Source organism: Zalophus californianus, chromosome 16, assembly GCF_009762305.2.
Source record: "Zalophus californianus isolate mZalCal1 chromosome 16, mZalCal1.pri.v2, whole genome shotgun sequence".
NCBI classification, from domain to species: Eukaryota; Metazoa; Chordata; class Mammalia; order Carnivora; family Otariidae; genus Zalophus; species Zalophus californianus.
In genome coordinates, this window is record NC_045610.1 from 23,260,752 (window position 1) to 23,283,586 (window position 22,835).

A 22,835-nucleotide genomic window follows, 5' to 3' on the forward strand; every position below is an offset into this window, starting at 1 on the left:
TGGCTTGGATGGGAAAGAACATTGTTCCAGCCGCTCCAGCATCCGTGCTCTCACTGGAAACCATTCCAAGGAAGGCTGATGCCTGCTTCCGGGCCCACCAGCTGGGGGCACCGCTTTATTCCAGTGGGGCCCAGCAGGCCTGCATCAGTCTCCCTCTTGCTCTGGGTCCTGACCTCCCCCCCACCCCGACCCCCACGGCTCTCTGAGGTTGGAAATCCTTGTACCCAACCCACCCAAGCTTCCTGGAGGTGAGGCTTCTCATTTAAAAAGACACAATTCTCCAAAAACTGAGCCAGGGAGGTCCTGAGGGGAAGGAGTCAGTCTTGCAAAGTGGTCCCAACCTCTCCATCAAGTTTTGCATCCTCCCTGGCCGCCCAGCGCTGTCGCCTCATGGACAGGAAGTGCACCTTTAGCAGAAGAAACAAAATCCCCGAGGCTTGGGGAGGAGGGTCCTCTGGGAAAGGGCTGTGCGGTCTGAGACCCTTTCTGGCTTCTCCTTGGACTGATCCCACAAAGATCGGGGTCTTAAGAGCACAAAGCAATTCTCCAGGAAACAAACACAAACTTTCCCGCCTGGTCTTCTGCAGGGAAGCTCGGAGGCTTCCAAGGCAGGTCCCGCTCCTGGGGCAGGGGACACACGTTGGCCACAAGGGCACCGACAATCCACTAAGGGGTCGGAGCGTCTTCAGAACAGGGCGCCCCCCGAATTGGCGTGCCAGCAGCCCATCCAGGGCAGCTCTGCGGCCCAGCGGCCCGAGGCGGTCGCCCGCAGTCTGGCCTGGTCAAGGAGCCAGTAGTGGTCATCCCTGAAGAAGACGACGGAGCCGTCCGGCCGTGGCAGCGCGCCGCTGACCTCCTCGGGGACGCCACCCCAGTCCTTCAGGTCTCGCGGGTAGTAGGGCTCCACCTGCAGTCCGTCTCGGGCCAGCACGTAGTAGCGGGCACCCTTGAAGAGGATGAGTCGGCCCAGAGGCGGGAAGAAGAGGGCCGCGTCGGGGTGGCGGGGCAGGCCCCCTGCCCGGCACAGCTGTGGTGAACCCCATACTGGCTTGGGGCCCCGGAACCTCCAGCATCGGCTCCCTGTAGGGCATCAGGAGAGCCAGGGTGAGCTGGTGGCTCTCACCCTTTGGTCCTCCGCCTCACCTGTTCCCCCAGACCTGTGCTCCCCCTCATGTTGGAGCCCAGGGTGGTTAGTATTTGTGATCATCAAGATGGATCACACAGTACTAATAATTCACAGGCAAGATGGTCCCACCGGGACTGCTATGGCCTAGACTTCCAGCAGGTGTCAGCAGAGGGCAGGCAGCGCAGCGGGAGCATCAGGGGCGGCGGGAAGCAGGCCCCCTCCCCGAATGGGCAGTGGACCACAGGGAAGGCCAGTCACCACAATTTCTACACATAGTTCTATGAGGGCAGGGATTTTTGTTTTGTTCACGACTGCATCCCAACACCTCCAATTGTGTCTAGTGCATCCAAGGCACTCAGTTATTTGTTGGATGAATGAAACTATTTACTCACATAATAGACTGCACGCTCCTCACGACATGATGTTTTAATCCTCCTTCCCCAACAAACCCGAGGGATTATTTTCCCCATTCAAGATAATTCAAGTCCAAGTGACAGGCCCAACCTCGCACAGCCAGAATTCCAAGGAAGCAGGACTTTCCCGCTGGATTGCAGAGCTCAGGAGTGGTCCTCTGCTTCCCTTCTAGACTCTTCTCTGCAGCCCTCCCACCCTCTCTCTCTGGGACCAACCTCAACGCCCTGCCCTGCAATCCATCCCTGAAGGAACCTCCTGGTAGAGTTCCCTGGGGCTGCAGGTTCAGAGTGGAATTGACACCCCTCCCCTCTTTTGACCTTGGACAGAACACCTCCCTTCTCTAGGCCTCAATTTTCTCCTCTGCCCCAGGGCTGGTACCTTTGAAGAAGTAGAAGTCCCCACTGTCCAATGACACCGCAGCAGCCTCAATGTGGGGGGGCAGCCCCGCCCACCTTTCCTGTAGTGGGCGTGGCTCTGAGACATTGCCGTCCGCCGCCACCTCCCAGAAGTGGCTTCCTTGAAAAATGTACAGGCGCTGTTGCCCGTCTGTCCGGAGATAAGAGAGTTGAGGAGTGACCATCAGCCTCTCGCCTTCCTTCTAGGGAAGGTGCTTTCCTAGAACCAGCTTCCCAGACTCAAGAGGGAGGCTGTAGCGCGCACAGTTGGGGCAAAGGGAAGGTGCCAGTGTTTTGCTCGGGGTGGGCTTCCTACCCCGCAGAATGCTTGTGGCTTGGGATTTCTGGATTTATTATTCATAACCCCACCCCCTATTCCAGCTCTGGAGACCGCTGTCGGGGAGAAAGGAAAAAGGAAGCGAGGCGCAGGTGGGACCATCTTACCTACAGTGATGGCATCGAAGGACGAGTGGCAATATTTAGGACCCTGGATTTCGGGGCGCCTTCCCTGTGGTCTGTGGGGGTCCCAGGCCTCAAAGTCAGTGAACAGCTTTCCTGGGAGCTGAATGGCCACGGAGCCCCCCTGGGGCTTCCCTTCATGGGGAAGGAGAGAAGAGGGAGAGCACACACACTGGTTGGGGCATGTGTGGAGGGCTCAAGACCTCCCTTCTGGCTCCTTCCATCATGACCTGGTATGGGAGGCAGGGAAGGAGTGTGGGGGGTGGGGGGCTAAGAGTTGTCCTTGGTTGTCAGTATTATTAACCATAGCACTAAACTCAAAAGTCCTCTCTCCTCCGAAAAGTCTGGGAAAGAGAACCCTACTGAGCTAAAACTGGAGTGGGGGACCACACAAGAGTTGGGCACTAAGAAGAGCAGAAGGTTCTCTTCCCTGAGTCCTGGGCAACACAGATGGCATGAGGGCAGAATTCAGGAGTCCGGGCTGCGACAGTTACAGCAATCATAATAATTACATCACCATACTTCACTTATGAGAGTGAGGCAGAGTCCAACAAGCTTAGAATTTGGCACCAGCTCCTGCATCCTGGTCTACGACTTTCTAGCTGTGTGACCTTGGACAAGTTATCTAACCTCTCTGAGCCCCGTTCTCCCCATCTGTGGACAAAGATACCTCATGAGTGTGTTAAGCGTCTGGCCCATAGTATACACTCATGAAATAGCAGCTGTTCGCGCACGTTTCTTAGGCTACAGAAACTAGGGCCAACAGCCCTGTGAGGTAAGCAGGGCCTCGATTATCCCTTTTCTCAGAAGGTAAAACCGAGAGCTCTCAGCGGGGAAATGCTTAGCCCCCGAGCAACTGCTTATCAGGAATGGCACGGTGACTTGAACCCAGGGCTCTGGCCCTGCCTACGCACCAGGCACTCTGAGGGAGCCAGCCGTGGCTGATTGGGCGGCAGCACCGGCCAGTTCGTTCTGGAAGGGGCCGGGGTAGGGGGGAAACCTCGGCTGGGTCTACCTCCAGGCAGAGGCCCAGGCTTGGAGGGGAGCGGGTTCCAGCGCCAGCGAGAGGGTTAGGCTGGGGGGCGAGCAAGCGGAGCAGGAACAAGGGCTGGGACGGGGGGAGAGGTGGGACGGGGGACTGGGTCTGGGCGATGGGGCAGCGATGGGAGAGGAACCGCCGAGGCCGGGATCGGGCAGGACTCTGGGGAATCGGAGCGCCAGGGAGGGCGGTGCGCGGGACCTGGTTGGGATGGAGAGGCCAGGCACCCGGGGGCTTTTTCGGATGTGAGGGGAGCCGCAGCTTCGGGATCGCGAGGGACCGGTGGCGGTGAGGCCGGGTTCCCGCGCTTCCGACGGCGGCTCCTGCCCGCCGCCCGGGCGTGCGGGCCCCGGGCGGCGGGGGGGGCGGGCGGCGGGCCGGGGGCTCACCATACAGGCCCTGCACGGCCAGCACGTCGTCCCAGCTGAGCAGCGCGTCGCGGCCCAGCCTCTTGTAGTAGGGCGCCATGAGCGCGCGCGGCGCCGGCGAGTGCGGCAGGCCGAGCGTGTGGCCGATCTCGTGCGCCAGCACCACGAACAGGTTGCGCCCGCGGCGGCGGCGGCTCAGGGACCAGCGCTCGTCGCGGTCGAAGTGCGCTTCGCCCCGGCGGGGCAGGAAGGCGTGCGCCAGGGCGCCCCCTGCAGGCGGCGCAGAGGGTCAGCGGGAGCCACCGCCCGCCACGCCCCCGCGTCCCCACCGGAGCCCCAGGGGTGGGCTGGTTGTTTTCTGCCGCGCAATTTCCCTCCTAAAGACCTCTGGCAAAGGCTGAAGTGGGGAGCGCTGAACTGAAGCCTAGGCTGTGGGGGTGTGGACGCCTAGGAGGCAGCGTGGTGTCCATACAGCGTGGGGCCTAACTGCCTGGGTTTCCATCCCGGTTTTCCTATTCACTAGCTGTGTGACCTTGGGCAAGTAGCACTCCCTCTGATCTGAAATGGGAAGGATGATAATGAGCTGCTTCTTCCTCGCGGGGTTGCTCTGGGGATTACAGAGGGATGTGTGTATAAGAGTAGGTTACATAGCATATTCCGTGCCTGGCCCATAATGAATGCTACATAAGAATTACTTTCACAAAGATCTAGGTAGGAATAGATGTAGTGGTTACCCCAGAGGTCGGCACGATGGGACCTTCTGGATGACGATAATGTCGATTCTTGATCGGGGTGCTGGGTGTGTTTATGGGTATGTAGAGTCTCTAATAAAAAGTATATCTATTTTTGTGTTCTTGCCTTTCTCTCCTGGGGCCCCTCTGTGGGTCTCTACCTCCTGTAGTAGGAGTGAGCAGAGGGAGTGAACTGGATCAATGATGTTCCAGCCTCTGGCATGCCCCAGAGGGAGTTTATCAGTTACACAGTTCCCAGGACCCCAGGCTTCACGATTCACTTTCTGCAGGGGCAGGGGTCAGCCAACGGCTTGGTGATAATATTGGCCTTCTAGGCCTGCTGAGGGCGCTTCCAGCCTTGCCTTCTTGGAGAGCCCAGGCCAACGGGGACTGACCACCATTAAAGGAGAGCCGCCTGGGGTGTGGAGCGTAGGCCATGTGTGGACCAATATGTGCTTCCTGTTTTGGATATGCCTCGAGCTGTCCGAGCAATGTTAGCCCTTTCCGCTCACTCCTCCCACTAATCCAGGGAAACAGGATGGCAGGTTTCAGAGAGAGAGAACACCTAAACTCAAAGCGCCTGCCCCAAATCAGAGAGCTTTCTCCCAGTCCCGTGCTGTCTTAGCCGCCAGACTCCAGCCGAGTATAGGCAGGAACATTTCATGCAGATAGCAGGGGTGAAGTGAGTTACATGCAAGAACACATAAGTGTTACATGTGGATTCTTGAAAAGCTTAGATTTCTCCCAGTCCTACCCTGGGTCCCAGCAGCAGGGCCTAGACGTGGGCTTTGCTCAGAGTGGGCTTGATGCCAAGTAGAGGAGTGCAAGGGAGGTGAGGGCCCAAATTCCCAGGCCATACAAGGGCTCGAGTCCCCAGCGTGAAGGGGTCTAGTCAGGGCTCCTTTCATCATTGGGTTGGGGCGGGCGATGCCCAGGCAGCCTGCAGTCAGGTTCTGAAGGCCAGTGTTGGGCAGAATAGGCGGAGATCAGTTTAAATTGCTGCTTGTAAGCCTTCAGTTTGGCGGCAAACGGGAGAACTGGCTGGGCTGTGCGAATGCGAAGCCCTTCTGTGGCGGGCTGTGGTAGTGGGCGTGGGGAGGGCAGGAGTGGGGTAGTGGTGGCCTCTGGATGTTTTTAGGGTGATGGTCGGGAGAACACCCACTCTTGGAGAACAGGAGAGGCACAGGCCTGTCTAGGGGCAGAGGACAGATGACGGGACGTCAGAAGCTTCTCCCAGAAAATACTGTGGAATTTACAATGCGCTTCCCATGCAGAACCTCATCTGGCTGTCCCTTCAGCCATGTGGCACACAACTGGGCAGAAACCATTGTTCCCATTCTACAGAGGAGGAGACTGAGGGTTCTTCGAAGGTGGATCCAGCTTGGCCAAGGCCAAAGGGAGAGCAAAGGCCCCATTGCCCTCCCCAGACTGCCTCTCCCAGTTGGGTTCCCCTCCTGCCACGTGAGAGAGAGCCTCTGTGTCAGCACCTGGGCCATCAAAGGCGTTGCCCAGCCCGTCGTTGTGGTCCCCTTGGAAGAAGGTGAGGCGGATGTCAGCGGGGACTGTGGCTGGGGCCTCCCAGAATTCCAGCGCCGAGACATTGCTCCACAGCTGGAAGGCGGCACGCACGGCCCCACGAACTGCTGGCTCTGGGAGGTGCTGTGGCCAGTTCACCAGGCGGTAGGAGAGGTGCTGCTTGTACCACTTGCTGCCTGCCAACCGGAGAGGCCGCGTCAGTCACACCCACCTGCGGAACCCGGGGCTGGTCCCCAAGGACCCATATGAGGCGGAGATAGGCCCTCCTCCAGGGAGTCCCGGATTTGAAGGGGAGAGACACAGCGCTTGTCCTGGGAAGAGCCCGTCTTGCTGGGGAGACACTGCTCTCGAGCTGACAGGACGACCCTTGTCCCAGAGAGGCCCCAGTCTAGTGGCTTGGCCTGGGGAAGTCCCTCGGGGGGGATGTGACCTCTGCTCAGGAAAAGCCCCCAACCTGAAGGACTCTCTGGTCTGAGCTCTTCTTCCCCACAGCCTGGGCTGAGCCTGAAAGCCGCTCTGCAACTCTTGCTGGCAGCAAATCCCTACCCCTGCCTACTGGGCGGCGGGGGGGCGGGGGGGGGGCGGGCAGGGAGGAGAGATGGGACCACTGGGGCCCCAGCTGTGACCCCCCCTCACCCCTTCCTCCTCTCCTCCCCTCACACCCGCCTGCCCTTCCCGTTCCAGTGCCGCAGGCCTGCTGCCGACAAGCTACCAAGACCCATTTATTAGAGGTCTTTCCTTGACCCCTGGCCCTCCCCCTCACTTCCTCAGGGACTCTGGAGAGCTCCGAGGTGAAAACAAATAAGAACAAAGGGTGTGTTTTGTCACTCATTGAGAGGGAGAGAAATTTTTCCATCTCCACTTAGTTACAAGTTTCTATTCCTTTGCCCAGAACTGCAGTTCCTCCCTTGGACCTAAGAAAGACTCTGGCCTTTTGCCCAAGCCTCAGGTCAACTGAGTCCCCCTGCAGCTCACCACACACCCAGGACCAGGGTGCTTAGAAGGTCCAGATCCTGAGTTTTTCATGGGCTATTTTTGAGCCTGGCAAGCTCAGGGGCTGAGATTGTGACCCCAGCTGGAAGACTCACAGCTCCCAGGCAGGCCTCATGGGCCCAGGGAGTGCATAGGTTTTGTGTGATCTTTGGGGCCTCAGTTTCCCAAATGGACCAGAATTCCTGAGGTATGGGTGACAGGTAGGCAAGCTGGGCCAGTAGACACAGCCCTCTCTCTCCTTGGAGGAACAACTGAAGGTTCAGACAACCTGCCCTTTTGCCTCGGGGAAGTCCTTGCCTGAACCAGGGGGGAGGGCTGAAGTCATGGAAGGTTGGCCATCTCCTTACCCGACCTCCCTGCTCTGTTCTGGGGAAATTGAGATCGGGGGAAGGGACCTGCCCAGGGTCACAGAATGAGTGAGTAGCCCAGCTAGGCCCTGAGCCCAGGCCCTGACATCTGACCCAGTGCGCTTTCTACTACACCACACAGGTAAACAGGCACATTTGCTAAGACTCAAGGCTTATAAATTTGCCTGAACATGGCTCCCATGGGTCAAAGCAGGGGCTGTGCATGAGCTGAAATTCTCCAGGTGGAAGGGAGGGTGGTAGAGAGCTGAGTGCCCTTTCCCTCCCTTATCCCCCATGGAAGTGGGGGAGGGGAATGTCTTTTCTCCCACCCTGAGCCAAGCTCCATTCAAGGCAATGCTGCCTTCCCAGGCCTGTTTGGCCTGGCAGCCACCCAACCCCTCCCAGCCAGTGACCAACACTCAGGGAGGGAAGGGAGAAGGATTCTTAGGAAGGGAGGGAGACAAGGAAGGCGGAGGGAAGGCCTGGGGTCCAGAGGTGACTCCCCGGAGGGCTCTGGACAGGCTGGCCCTGGGCACTTCCACACCCTGCTGGGGCTGACTGACTGGCAGGCTCTCCCTGCCCACCTTCAAGCTGCTAGAAGTGCGAGGCAGGTCCTTCTGCCTCTTTGCATTAGAGGGGGCTTCGCTCAGTGGGCAAGAAAGGGAAGGTGACAGCTCGCAGAGGATAAAAATCCTCTGTGAATGTGTGTGTGTGTATGTGTGTGCACGCAGCCTCGTGTGTCTCTGGAGGAGGACAGGGAGGACAAACAGGTACATTTTCCTTGAGAGGGGTCGTTGGTATGCCTGCCAAGAAGGAAGACCCCCCTCCTCCACCCACCACCTACCCCCACCAGCAGCCTGAGCCCTCTCTCCATCATCTTCCTTTTGGAGCAGGCTGGCCACCGCAGGCCCCATCCTGAACTCTGGCCCGGGCAAGGCTGGGTTCTGCAGTGACCTCTAGGCCACAGAAGCACCTGGCCGTGCACCCCCTATGCCCTTGCCCCCAAATCCAAAAGGTAAGGGGGGGGGAGAAAAGCACATGGGGAGGAGTGGAGACCTAGACACCTGCCTCCCAACAGGCAACGGATACTGTGGAAAGAAGCTGGTTGGAATCCCAACACTTCTACTCGCAACCTTACATAGCAAATTATGGAATCTCTCCAAACCTTAGTTTCCTTATTTGCAAAGTGTGGTTGGTAAGACTTACTTGTGGTAAAAATGAGAAGGCAAATGAACTAGAATGTATGGGTGCCGGGCATGTGGTGGGTGCTCAGTAAATGCCTACTCTCTTCTCCTTCCCTTTCCACCCCAGAGTCACCCCTGGACCCCCTACCCTCCCCCCCCCAGCTCCTTGGGGGACCAAGGGGGATCGAAAATCTCCCCCGTAAACACAGAGAGGACCAGACACTTGGAATGAGGTTGCCAGATTTAGCAAATAAAAACATGGAACACCTGGTTAAATTTGAATGTCAGATAAATAACAAAATCTTTCCTTTTTTTTTTTTTTGGTATAAAAGTGAGCACAAAACAATGATTTGTTGTTCACCTGACATCCAAATTTAACTGAACGTCTTATATTTTATCTGGCAACCCTACCCTGGAACCCGACTTCGTCAGACCATTTGCCCACAGAGTAGACAGTCACTGGCCTAGAAATCCACATCATTTTTAAAGCCTCCACCCATGTTCTGGGGTTTCTTACATGGGGAATCTCACTCAGTCCTCCCAGTGATGAGAAGACTTGGCCACACTCTGGCTATGTGGCCCTGGGGAAGTTTCCTAAGCTCTTTGTCCCTTAGTTTGGCTCTCCGTAAAATGAGGATAATGATGGTCCCTATCTCCTAGGGTTGTTATGGGATTACGTGACTTAACCCATTTAGAACTGCACTTGGCACATCATAAATGCTCAGGAAGGGTCAACTGTTAAGAATACATTTTCCAAAGGAAGGCATAGGAAGTGTTCGGTGCCTGCCAAGCATACAGTTCCTCTCTAGGGAAGGTCTTCTCACTCAGGGGGTAATGGAAGTCGAGCTGCTGGGGTTCAGGTTATGAACAAGAGAGAAAGTCTCCATTTAACCTGAGCTACTGCTGTCTGGACCAGGAATCAGGGTCAGACAGTGACATGGGGCTAGGCTGGTAGGGCAAGGCTACCTGCCTGGGAGATGCCTTAGCTTGAATCTCTGTTCCAAATGGATGCTCCAGATTGAACGGCACCAAATGGGTTCCATCAGCTACTCCCATGAGAAGATGCTGCCAGAAGGTAGTATTTCTGGTGCTCAGGTTGTGCCCTGGATGCCCAGGAGGCATCTTCCCAGTTCTCTGGGAGACCACCTATAGCCTGGAAATGCCACTGCTGAGACTGGGTCTGGGGCCGCCCCACCTTCCACAGCAAGCCCCTTCCCCTTGGTGATCAGGGCCCATCTCTACTTTGCAACCAGAAAGAGCCTATGTCTCAGATGAGGAAATGGAGCAGTGACACACGGCTGAGCCCAGAACCCCAGCTCCAGGAATGCTGTCCCAGCTCATGCTGCGCCTCTGTTGTACCTCTGTGGTCCAGAAACACAGTGGGATGCAGAACATGTGGACACCAAGGACTTCTCGACCCCAGCGTCCGGACCCCATCACTGCCATCCTCCAATAGCTGAGGGGAACCGCCCACAGCTTCCTTATGGATTAGCGAAGAAATAAAAATGACCTAGGAACCCTGTGTTCTGTTCATAATGGATATTGTGGCTGCAAGTAGTTAATGCAAATTAAAAGAGACAATGGCCCAAAGTGCTCACGGTAGATTTGATTATAGATGTAAACCTGACTCAACAACCCCATCTTGTTAGAAATCCTAAAAACTGCAGAAATCAGGTCAGAGAAAATTAGACTTAGTTAATGTTAAAATTAACTTAGATGTTAAAATTACACACAGTAAAACTCGTTATTGATGAAGAATTGACAGGAGAATCAAATCTTCAGAAATCTTAGGTCCGTAACATTTGACCCTGGAAGATTGGGTCTGGACAGAAAGGGGGAAGAGGAGGAGAAAGAAAAGATAAAACCGAAACCACAAACGGAGAATCACAACAGCAGGAACCGTGATGTATAAAATGAGCAGTGATGAAATGTCCAGAACAGGCAAATCCATAGAAACAGAAAGCAGATGGGTGGTTGTCAGGGGCGGGGTGAGGGGGCGGGGAGTGACCGCTAGGGAGCATGGAGTTTCTTCTGGAGGTGATGAAAGTGTTTGGGAATTAGATTATGGTAATGGTTGCACAATTCTGCGAATATACTAAAACCCACTGAGTGGTACGCTTCCAACGGGTACATTTTACGGTATGTGAATTCTATTCCCATAAGGCTGTTAAAAGTGTGCTACAGACAAAATAAAACTGATCAGTAAACCACATCTTTGTTGAATAATTCTTAGGATGAAAACAACTTTGGGAAAACATAAAGCAAAACATTGGCAACAGTTTAACTGCCCTGCATAACCAACTGATCAAGGAATTAAGTGGGCTTGATGGGGCTTGCTCTGGAAAACTTGGGCATAATGAAAATCCATGCATTTTGGTGTAATTCTGATTTAAATGTCTGTGTTCACAAACATGGCCCTCCACTTGAGGGGTCCTGTTCACCCACTGCTCTCCCCTCTCCCACCCTAGGGAAGAGGGTACTGACAAAGCCCAGTCCAAGGCCAGGCTGGTGTTTTTTTTTTCTCTCTGGCCACAGGGCTTCTGGGTGTTGGGAATCCTGGCTTAGGTAGATTTCAGCAGGGCTCACCTTGCTTTGCAAAGCGTTTCTTACGCCTCATTTTGGCCCGGCGTCCAGCAAACAGGGCACTGACCCTCTTGGTCCAGGCCGCCTGACTGTCTGTGTCTGCCACCCCACAGCGGGGCCGTGTCATCTGGCGCAGGGTGGCGGGGTCTAGCACGCCGCTGATGGGCAGCTGAGATACCCTCTGGAACTCCCTGTCAGGAGGAATTGAGATAAAGGACCACAGTGGGAGGGTGGGTGGTGGGGGTGAGGGCAAGGAGTTTCCCTGGAGACAGCAGGAGGCTGGTGGCAGGGTTGGGGAGGGGAGAGCAATGGAGCATGACCCGTGGACACAGGAGGGAGGCCCGCCATCCAGGAGGAGGCAAGAGGCGACCGAAGCTTGCCCTCTGGCACCCCCAAATCCCCCACATACCTGATGGCATTGCCGAATCTTGCCGCGGTGAGGTCTCTGGGGACCTGCTCACTGAGATATCCGTACTTCTCCAGGAATGCCTGGGGGAAGAGAGGAGCGTCAGCTTTCCCACGGTGTGGCATCCTTTCCCCTCCCTTGGTCTCCGAGGGTCCGTGACACGTGCATCATGCCCCAGTCTCACCTTTGTCCCAGTGAAGTCTATGAGCTACAGGAGAAGGAGTCCTGGAACCAAAGCCAGAAGGACGTAGACTCTGTTCCAGGCCACCACTGACTAGCTTGATGGTCTTGGGCAAGTCACTCAATATTTCTAAGCCTTAGCTTCCTTAATTCTCAAACTGGCCATGGAGTCCCTACCCAGAGTATTTCATGGCATCGTCAGGGATCTAGCAGGGCATGCTGGACAAGTAGAGTTAGGGGCTTTGGAATCACGGTGGCCTGGGTTTAAATCCCAGTGAGCAAGCTATTTCTCTAAACCACAGGTTTCTTATCTGTAAAAGGGACTTAGAAACAGTATATAAGTTACAGGTTTTTTTGGTGAGGCTTGATCACAATAGTGACTACAAAGCACTTAACACAGTGCCTGTCACCTAGGAGGGGCTCCATACAGAGCAGCTTTTATAAATATAAATATGCACTCGGCTCTGCTCCTGAGACATGTCACCTGTCTAGGGAGTTACCCTGTATTGATCAGAAGTTGGGCTGGTCACCCGCAGGCTCTGCCATGTCTGGCTTGGGAATTAGTTATCTTTCTATTCTGGTTTCTTCCTAAATAATTCACCTCCTCCAAAAAGCAGGTATGTTTCAGGCCCTATGAACAACAAATGCACTTGCCCGCAACTCTATGGTCTGTATAAAAACTTGGCTCCTTAGAAAAGTAATTTTTGGGGTAGTGCCTGGGTGGCTCAGTTGGTTAAGCGTCTGCCTTCGGCTCAGGTCATGGTCCTAGGGTCCTGGGATCGAGCCCCGCATCGGGCTCCCTGCTCAGTGGGGAGCCTGCTTCTCCCTCTGCCTGTCATTCCCTCTGCTTGTGCTCTCTCTCTCACAAATAAATAAATAAAATCTTTTTTAAAAAATCGTGTTAAAGTAGTTTTGGGGGGAAGCTGGCTGGCTCAGTTGGAGGAGCATGTGGCTCTTGATCTCAGGGTTGTGAGTTCGAGCCCCACGTTGGGTGTAGAGATTACTTAAATAAATAAATAAATCTTAAAAAAAAAAAAGAAAAGTAACTTTTGAATTAGAAACCTGCAACTTCGTCTTTTCATTCACTCGTTTGTTAATTCATACAATGTACGAGGTACACTGTCAGGTGGAGTGACCAACAAGACTTGTGGATAGAGACAGACAGTAGCAACACAGATATGTTATCTGTAAAGGAGACAGTTTGGGTGCTATAAAGAAAAGAAACTGGGTGATGTGATTGAGAATAACTTAGCGAGAAATTTTCCACCAGGGAGGTCAGGGCAGGACCCTCTGCAGAGCTGATATTTGATGTGAGTCGTGAAGAATGAGAAGTAGCTGGCCATGCAGTGAGGTGGGAAAGACTGTTCCAGGCAGAGGAGGAGTGAACGCAGAGCCCTGAGCTAGGAACCGTGGTGATGTGTCTGAGGGACAGAAGGAAGGCTAGAACACAGTGAGTGTGAAGAAGCAGGACATGTGATGAAGCCACAGGGAGAGAGGCAGGACTGCCACCCAGGGTAGGAAAGGGGACTTTTAGTTGAGTCCTGATTCAGGTGGGTTAATTGTGAGGACTGAAAGAAAGAGAGGAATCCGGGATGGCTCTTCAATGTTCGCCTCGGATGGTGAAGCTAGAGACGGCATGCGGAAACCAGAGAGGGGCCAGATGGGGGTGGATGCAAATAAAATCCACACGGTGATGTCAAGTGGCGTTAGTTGCAGGATCCCAGAGCGCAAGGGAGAAGCCAGAATCTTCCAGCATGTGGATGATGTGATGGCGGTGGACCTGGGTGTGATCCCCTGAGGAAGTTACTGTAACTGGAGAACATCTCATGGCCCAAATGCCTTTTCGCCACCGCTTGCCCTCACACACCTGGAAGCTGCTCTCCCCGTGACCACGTGTGTGGAGGCCAGTGGCGAAGCGCGTGACTCATCGTCCCTACCTATCACCAGCCCTACCCTCTGGGGAAACCGTGCGCTTGGCTCCCCGCTTGCCCTTGTCCCTGAGAAAGCCTCATCGATGGATTAAAAGAAATGTCACCTCGGCTGCTTAATTCCTATACAGACACACATCGTCTCTCCTTGTTTAGCCCTCCTGGTTGTGTTACCTATATGGAAATAATTTTCTGTCTTCCTTGTTCTCTTACTCACTTTCCTTTGCTGCGCTTCTTGAATCAACTCCAATCACAGCTGCTGCCCCGAGGAAAAGGTGCACATCGAGAACAAAAACTAGACACGAAGAGCCAGGATGGGCAACCTCCTAAGCCTTTGCAAGTGTTCAGCCTCGGCTTTGTGAATTTCCTTATATCCGCTCTCAGCGACTTCCACATCCTCTTCTCAATAAAGCCACGTTCCATAGGAAACCCTTATTCTGGACAACAGAACACTTCCCAAGTCCATTTCGTTATTTTTCTACACTAATTTATTTGTATTTCAGTACTATTTTCTTTTTTTCCCTTTCCAAATGTGCACTATTTTGGAATGCATAATGGATTAAAGGAGTTCTAGTGGCTTAATCTGGAGGACCATTTATTGCCCAAAATAGTGTGACATCATGGAATAGCCACTGGGCTTGGAATCAAGAATCTGTTCCCAACCCTGACTCTGGGTGGCCAGGGACAAATTACTTAGCATCTCTGAGCCTTCCGTTTCTTCGCCTGCAACGTGAAAACAAGAATAACCCCCACAGGATTCTCAGAAGAATTTTTATTTTTTTAAAGATTTTATTATTTATTTGTTTGTTTGTTTGTCAGTCAGAGAGAGAGAGCGCACGCACAAGCAGGAGGAATGGCAGGCAGAGGGAGAAGCAGACTCCCTGCTGAGCGAGGAGCCCGATGTAGGACTCAATCCCAGGACCCTAGGATCATGACCTGAGCCAAAGGCGGATGCTTAACCATTGAGTCACCCAGGCGCCCCAATTCTCAGAAGGATTAAGTGCTTTCAATGCCTAACTAGCATATATAGTAAATACTCAATAAACAGTTGATCTAGTTGATTTACCTTAGTAGAAAAATTAACAGACTTTTGGAATGCAACCCGTCTATAAGTCGGGAACACGGCATTTAGAGCTCTGTTCTCAATTCAGGTGCTCTATCTTAGACTTGCCCCGCCCCAGCCAAGTGCCTCAGTCTCTTCCTTGTCTCCTCCCCTTCCCTTGGTGGGGATGGATAGAGTGGCTTTCGAAAGGAAGTCGGAAACTCAGTGTCCCCTTTGAAGCCGATTTGCTGAGTGACTTGGGAGAGACCGGGTCACAGGCTAACAGGCTGGCACTCCCTGGGCTCCTCCCCCCAAACCCACCCAGCCCTTATCAGAAAGTTGGCTCCGGTTATGGAACTAGGAAGCCTTGGACAGAGCAGAAGGGAGGGGATATTGACTAGCGGCGTCTCCTGTTTCCTGGCTGGGCTGCCGTGTCTGGTACTTTGGCAGGCAAGGTGGACTGGAGGGCAGGATGAGGGTGGAGGCCTTTTTTAGGGGTCCATCAGAGGGGAAATCCTGGGCCTCTCTTCCTGACCGTCTCTGGCACCCTGTGGGTTGCAAGGCAGAGCCAAATTCCCAGGAGGCAGTATGAGCACGTGAGAATGAGAAAAATAAATTTTAAGAATTTGACATTTTATATTTCCACAAAAGCCCTGAAGTATTTTTTTAAGATTTTATTTGAATAAATGAATATTTTAGAGAGAGAGAGAGAGAGAGAGCACAAGGTGGGGGGGAAGGGCAGAGGGAGAGGGACAAGCAAACTCCCTGCTGCGCAGGGAGCCCGACGCGAGGCTCCATCCCAGGACCCTGGGATCATGACCTGAGCTGAAGGCAGATGCTTAACCGACTGAGCCACCCAGGTGGCCCGCACTGAAGTATTATAATAGCAATTATCAGAGCTTAAGGATTCCCTTACACTTACTTTATTTTTAATATGAACATTTGTATTTTAATATTAACACTTTAAAATTACATATAGGAAGGGGCCCTTCATATCCTCAGTGCTGAGTGCTCTGAAGTTCTGTTGAGTGGAGGCAGAACCACATCCCTGGCTGAGGAGGAGGCACGGTTGAGACACCCTCTGCTCCTGCAGCTGTCCCTAACCCTCTGCTATGAGCCCATTTGCCCAGCCTCAGTTTCCCCTGCAAAGGTGACAGAAGTGCCCTGCCTGCATGGGAGAAAGAGCAGGGGTGGGGGGCAGGTGACACGTGCTAAAGGGATCCCAGAAAGAGACACAGGACTAGGAAGTGGAACTCCTGTTCTCATTCCAGCTCGACCACTAACGCCTTGGAGGAGTCATTTCCCTTCCAGGCTGGAGCTTCCCCAGGGCTTGTCCTGTGTTCTCTTAGGGACCCCCTGAGCTCTACCTGGGGTCACGCCCACTCCCCTGCTTGGGAGGCCGTGTCCTGGCTGCTCCTCTCTGCCTTGCGGTTCCAAACACCAGGTTTTCTCCTTGCCCCGTTCTCCACCCATCCTCTCTCCTGTGGAGCCCAAGGCTTAAGCTGAGTGGAGAGGAAGCTGGAGGACCATGCCCCTTCTGTGATTCACCCTGCTCAGGCCTAAATCTTGTGACAACCTGCCTCACCCACTTGGTCAGGGCTGGGGCCACTTTCCTGGGGAGTCGCCTCTGAAAAGTCCTGGGAGTGGCTGTGGTGTCTGAGTAAAATGAAAACGGTTCTCCCTGCGACCCAGAAAGCTGAGTGGGATTCAAACTCTGGGGGTTCTAGTCCCGCATCTGTCTTGACTTGCCATGGGAAGGTATGTAGAGCCCGGCCCATTTAGTGCCCGAGGGATGGGGAAATTTCTGGCCATTTCTGAGCAGGGCAAGACTAGCAATGAGGTGTAGCAAAATAAGTTGAGGCCTGAGTCAAGAACTCTGAGTCACTGGCCTGGCAGAGCAAGAGCCCTGGGCTGTGTCTTGAGTTTTACTCCTGTGCTACTAAGAACTGTGTGTCCTTAGGCAAGTTCTGTCCCTCTCTGGGCCTCTGTTTATTTCTTGTCTTTCTTTCTTTTTTTAAGAAAATAAATATTTTAAAATTAAAAAAATATTTATTATTTGAGAGAGAGTGAGCATGAGTGAGGGCAGGGGCAGAGAGAGAAGGAGAAGCAGACTCCCCACTGAGCAGGGAGCCCGATGACAGATGACACGGGGCTCCATCCCAGGACCCTGGCATCATCACCTGATAGACGGTAAGCGTAGACGCTTAACCGACAGACCCACTCAGGTGCACCTGGGCCTCCGTTTCTTCTTCCATAAAATGAAAGGGTTGGATTAGAGCTAAAATGTACTCCAGCTTCATCTATTATCGTAGCCTTGACTCTGCAACTGATTAGCGGTGTGAGCTATGACAAAATACTTAACCTCTCTGTGCCTCAAGGTGTGACATACAGGTGAGAATGCCTTAGCTTTCTCACAGGAGTGTCGTGAAAATCCGGTAAGAAGATAAGATGCCCTGGGAAAGCTTTATGACAGTTGTCCCATTAAAAAGCTATAGTCACAGAGCTTTATTGCCGGAAAGGAATTTTGTCAGGTAAGTCTGGGAAGGGCAGCTCTCAGTCTTATGTCTCCAGAGTGCCTGTGACACCCTCCATATCAAAGAACTGCGGGAGCAAAACCGAGAAAGAAAATCTCTGGCAGACTCCACCATGAGCTGAGTGCGGAGCCTGACACGGGGCTCGATCTCACCACCCTGAGATCATGACGTGAGCCGAAATCAAGAGTCGGATGCATAACCTACTGAGGCACCCAGGCGCCTTGAGACCAAGAATTTTTCAATTGCAAAATGGCAAGATCACGCAAAAACCATGTTGCTTTACCTATGGCTTATTCCATCTCATATTACATTTCATTATGATTTTAATCTTTCCATAGTGACTCTATGTGATTGTCTTTGTCATTCAATACATCTTGAGCGCTATTAGCCAAGTCAAGATGCAAGGGATGATAGTTGGTGTTCTGCCTTGGCATGTTCTATATATAAAAATATGTTTCTGGTAATCAGGAACACAGCGAGTCCTTGACTAGTATAGAGCTTTTAAGAGTGTGGCACCTTTGAACTTCACGATGGCCTTGCAAGAACTTAGGCAGGACGGGTGTTGCTAATTCCATGTTAGAGATGAGGAAAGTTAGGTCTCAGGAGAGCAAGCAGTGTCTTGCTAAAGGATCCTAAGTGAGCAACAAAACCAGTACTTGAGTTCAAATTTCCTGACACCTATCCCAGGATGTCTTATTTTACATTCAAACAAGTGACTCAGAGGCTTTAAACTGAAGGCACAGGGGCCAGCCTGCTCTCTCTACTGGGGAGATCATTCTCAAATGAGAAAAAGGTAAAACTGGGGATGTTTCTAGCTGGATTCCTTCTGTCTCCTTTGTAAGCAGGTCCAGGGCCAGAGCAGAGGAAAGAAGCTGCTTAGGTGGTGGACTCTGGCTTTCAGTAGAGGCTGGGCTCACATCTCTCTTCACACCCCAAACAGGTCATCTGACAAGCCACAGGTATTTAACAGGACTCAAGCATGTTCCTTTTGCTCTCTGGCTCCTGGGTTCTACTGCAAGCCCCAGGGCAGTGGGACCAGCTAGGACCCTTTCCCTTCATTGGGGAAAAATGCCTCCCCTTCCCTCTGTCTGACTCCCTTTATCTTCTCCTCCTTTCCCTTGTTCCTAGTCTCATATTCACAAAGTTCTGTCTGGGTGCAGCCTAGATGCTTCTTGCTGTAATCCCCCCTCCTTTTATTTTTTGTCCTTAAGGAAGTTGGAAAAGATCAGCTGGTCAGTCTCCGTCCAGACCCCTCTTGTACTTTTTCTAATGCCAAATAATCGTACCATATGGACCCATGGTCCTCACTACGCTTGCAGGGCTAAATTTAGGGCACAAAATAATGCCCTAACCAAGGCCAGATTTAGGGAGAGTTGTCCACCTGTCTCCCTACTATATTCCTGTTTCCACTATCCAGCTTTTGCTAGATCCCTTAGTTTTCAAACTGATTTGACAACTGCTTTTCCACCAGCTCATGGTCCCTCTGGGACCCCCCAGAGCCCCTTCTGCACTTCTATTCACCCTGTACCCATGAGTCACTGTACTCAGCTCTTGGGAACGGCTTTCACACCCAGGCTTCTGGGTTTCTGACTCACAAAAACTAAAATGGATGGCTCTGGGGTATGAGAAACAGACACTGCATCTATGGGTGGATACTCCACAGACGCTGCAACATAGCCCTGGAGAGACTAACTGGCCAGCTCCTTGTACTTGCACACTGGGAGCAGCGGTGCAGATCTGCGTAGACCACTGAATGGAAGGTAGGTCCTGGACACACCACCTGGGTGTTTAAAGAAGGTCCAGGGGAAGCACAGTAGGTAGATCCCTTGGGACAGTCCATGTCACCCAAATACAAGATAGGGCCTGATTGCGAATGGGAGGGGGGCCAAGGTGATGATGTCTTTCATTAACTCTCAATCTTGCAACTCAGCAGTGGAGGCCCTTCCTACTCACTGGTGTCATGAGCAGCCCTAGTTTTCCCAAGTGGGCAACAATGAACTTGTTCATAATGCAGCTTTGTAAGCGGTCAGTCTCTTCCCCTGCAAAGCCCACTTTGGAAAATGCTCAAATTTATTATTTTGTATGCATGCAAGGGACACACACAGGCATGCACACAGGGCACAGGGATACACACAAGAGACCTGGGAACACAGACACATGCAGACAGACAGACATGGACACACAGGCAGATGAAACGTACGCACGCACACAGGCGCCGGCACACAAACACACCAAAGCCAAAGAATGTTAGCACGAAGAGAGTCATTTAAGAAGCTTGGCTCCCTTACTTATAGAGGAGGAAGTCCTCCTGCTGCAGTGAGGGGACTAGCTCAAGATCACACAGCTTGTTTTTATGATTTCTTTCCTTCTCTGTCCTGAACTCTGAACTTTGCCCACGAGCTCTGCGGGAGTGCTGTGCTTTGCTTAGGGTCTAGCTCTCTGCGCCCCAGTCAGGGAATTAGACCTGAGCAAAGAGCCGGGGTGATCACGGGGCTCACTTTGTGTGGTTCCCTTCTGTGGATGGTTGTATTTCCCCAAATGACCACAATAATACCTCCCATTCACGTGCTCTTCTTACAGTGACTTCAACGCTCCTGCCACCAACTCTGGGGTCTGTGTTCCCTCCCCTTGACCTGGAGCTTGTGACTGCTCCAGGCAATGGGGTACGGCAGAAGTGATGCTACAAAACTTCCTCATCTCAGTTATAAAGAGGATATGGCTTCTGCTTGCCCGCGCTCTCACCCTATTGCTCTCTTTTGGAATCCTCATCCCGGAGACCCAACCACCATGTTTGGGCCCAAACTAGTCCACCTGGAGAAACCATGTGGAAAGGCCCACAGGAGAGAATGGGGGCTCCCAGCTGACAGCCAGATAGGTGAGCTTTTAAATGATTCCATCCCCGGACATTGTAGAGCAGAGACAAGCTGCCCTCATGCGCCCTGTTTGAAATTCTGACCCACAGTATCTATGAACATAATACATGTTTGTTTTACTTCACTAAGTTCTGGGGTAATTTATAATGTCGCCATAGTAACTGCAACACCATCTCTTAGGAATGATAGCTCTGTGTTGCCTGTTGTCCAATGCTGAAAATAGTTGCCTTACATATTTTGTCCTGTGTTATTGTTCTAGGAGAGCTAGTCACTAAGCCAGTACTTTATTTCTTTTCTTTCTTACAGATTTTTATTTATTTGTTTGTTTGAGAGAGAGTGAGCATGAGCGGGGAGAGGGGCACAGAGACAAGCAGACTCCCCACTGAGCCTGGCTCAATTCCAAGATCCCGAGATCATGACCTGAGCGGAAGTCAGAAGCTTAATTGACTGAGCCACCCAGGTGCCCCGACCAAGCCAGGACTTTAATCTGAAGCTCTGTTCTCTAAAATAATGATAAAGATAATAATAACAAGAATACTGAGAGCAGCTTCCTCTTATAGATTGTCTTCTATGTACTAGGCCCTGTGTTGAGCATTTTACATACATTATCTCAATGAAACCACACAGTCTTATGAAATAGGCATTATTAACCTTCATTGTACGGAGAAGAAAACCAAGGTTCAGAGAGATTAAATGATTCACTTATGGTTTGCACACACGTCTGTCTGACACTGAAGCTCATGCAATTGATCATTTACAGAAGCACATATAGACATAGTAACACCCCCGATTTGCATATATATTCATACATATGTACATGCATAGGCGTATAGAGACACATACACATTTCCAGAGTTTTTAATACTTTTAAAATATTTCTTGTTCTCAGAGCTAAAAATCCCCTTCCCCCAATTATGTTAAATAGACTGCAAGAGACTCAATCTGCTTAGTATTATGTTTCCCAAGCACACCCCAAGATAAAATTCTCTCCATCTGGGGCCACCACAGGCATGGGCGGCAGAGATATTGCCTCTGTTCTCCTGCCAAGGATTGCCTGGGACCCGGACTTGGGGGGAGGTGGGGCGGAACTCTTAATAGGACTTGGCTTGGTAGACGGAAGCCTTCTCCTGGGACTGTGAGGACCATGCACTTGATGTTGTAAGATTCTAAATTCAGTGAAACAGAGTGATTCCCAAATGTGCAAAAGCAGAGAGCACAAAACAAGAGACCAGTGCTTGGAAGGGGAGAGTGTGGCCCCCATTGTTGAAACACAGTCATTTCCAAATATTCCAGAATAGTGGTGGGAGCTGGCTGCTGGAAGGAAGAGCCCTTCAGTGGGGGCTTCTTCATTCTGGAGGTTTCTTAGATTCAGCATGCCTCTTCTAGGGAAGGGGAATGGGAGGGTACTGAGAAGTTCTGGACTGGCAGTTTTAGGGCAGGAATGAAACACTTAGGGAGCAAGAGTCTCAGGGCCGAGCACTGGGCTCAGGAATTCAGGACTCCTTAAAATAGTGGAGACTCCAGTCCTAATCTTGAGAATAGATAAGAACACAGAGATGCTTCTTTGGGGGAAGAAAGAAGTGATACGTATTATTACAGTCACCTTTCTCTGGAAAATAGATACCCCAAGTGGATCCCCACCCCTGCCTCCAAAGCGCTCACCTTGTGCAAACTACAGCAAGCAGGTGAGTCCCGAGGAGGGGAATCAAACCAAGACCCTCCACCTCCCTGCCTCCTTTCTCAAGTTCAGTCCTGAAGCACTGTTCCAAAGCTCCTTAGAAGCAGTTCTTGAGACTATAGTACTCTTACCCATTTTACAGGTTAGGAAACTAGTCCCGAGCTTGGACGCTGCCTTGCTCAAGCTGGTCAGTGGCAGCACCAGCCCAGTGCTGTCTCCTGTGTCCGGGGCAGTCTATGGTATCCTCTCCACCTCACCAATCTAGGGGGCTCCGCAGCCTCTGGGAAGGCTCGGGGCATCGGATGAATGAACTGCCAAGTCTTCGCAGCCTAAGCGGTGAGGAACAGTAGGTCTGCGCCCAACTGGGGTGCAGGGGCTACCTCTCTGTCAGCTGTTGCCCGCCTGTCCCATCTTGTCGCTCCCTCCTCCCCCCACCCCCCGCCCCGTCCGGGAAAATCAATGCAAATCCGTGTGCTTGTGTGGTCCAGCACTGGCACGGGGGAGAATGCTCCCGAGGCTCTTTGTGTGCGGACGGGGAGAGGGTAACTCAGATCGCCGGCTCAGATGAGACGGCTGGGTGGCCTGACTGCAAAGTTCTGGAGGGTCTCTAGCACGCGGCCCCCACTCCGCCCGGCACGCATCCTTTACCTCCGCCTCCCTGCGCAGCTCCTGGCCTCGGCGCTCGGAGAGCTGGGCGTCCAAGCGGCCCCACAGCAGCAGCGGCAGGGCGCGCAGCAGGAGGCCGACACGCGCCGCCATCTCGCCGCCGCTCCCGCCACCGGGGGCGGGCGCGTGGGGAGCCCCTGCGCGCCGGGCTGCCGGAGGCAGTCAGCGGCGCCCTGGGCCCCGCGGATGCTCCAGCTCTGCGCCGCCCCTCCGCGGAGCGGGAAGGGCCGGGGGAGCTCGCGGGTGCCCCGGCTCCGGGCGCAGGGCCGCCCCTCTGGGAGCTTCGCCGGGAGCCGGCCCGAGGTAGTGCAGCCCGGCAGTGCCTGCCCGCGGGTCGTCGGCCGCTGGACCGG

At 52.9% G+C, this 22,835-nt stretch overlaps 1 protein-coding gene across 1 annotated transcript; it reads right to left on the bottom strand.

The window, feature by feature from the left end:
- Positions 1-3: 3 nt before the first annotated feature.
- Positions 4-22,835, bottom strand: MMP28 (matrix metallopeptidase 28). Its single transcript, XM_027624929.2, has 8 exons — positions 22,465-22,835; positions 11,585-11,664; positions 11,179-11,366; positions 6,020-6,244; positions 3,823-4,071; positions 2,380-2,529; positions 1,919-2,086; positions 4-1,080 (listed from the first exon to the last, which is right to left on the bottom strand). The coding sequence occupies exons 1-8, from the start codon at positions 22,573-22,575 to the stop codon at positions 686-688; spliced, it is 1,566 nt and encodes a 521-aa protein (XP_027480730.2). The 5' UTR covers positions 22,576-22,835; the 3' UTR covers positions 4-685.

Bases quoted from the DNA above. Each gene is read 5' to 3' on its own strand.
- MMP28 (XM_027624929.2), bottom strand. From the start codon at position 22,575: ATGGCGGCGCGTGTCGGCCTCCTGCTGCGCGCCCTGCCGCTGCTGCTG. The intron at 6,245-11,178 runs GTGAGCCCTGCT...TCCGGTTGGCAG, and splicing joins GAAACGCTTTGCAAAGCAAG to GCAGCAAGTGGTACAAGCAG. The intron at 2,087-2,379 runs GTAAGATGGTCC...ATCTCCGGACAG, and splicing joins CTTCGATGCCATCACTGTAG to ACGGGCAACAGCGCCTGTAC.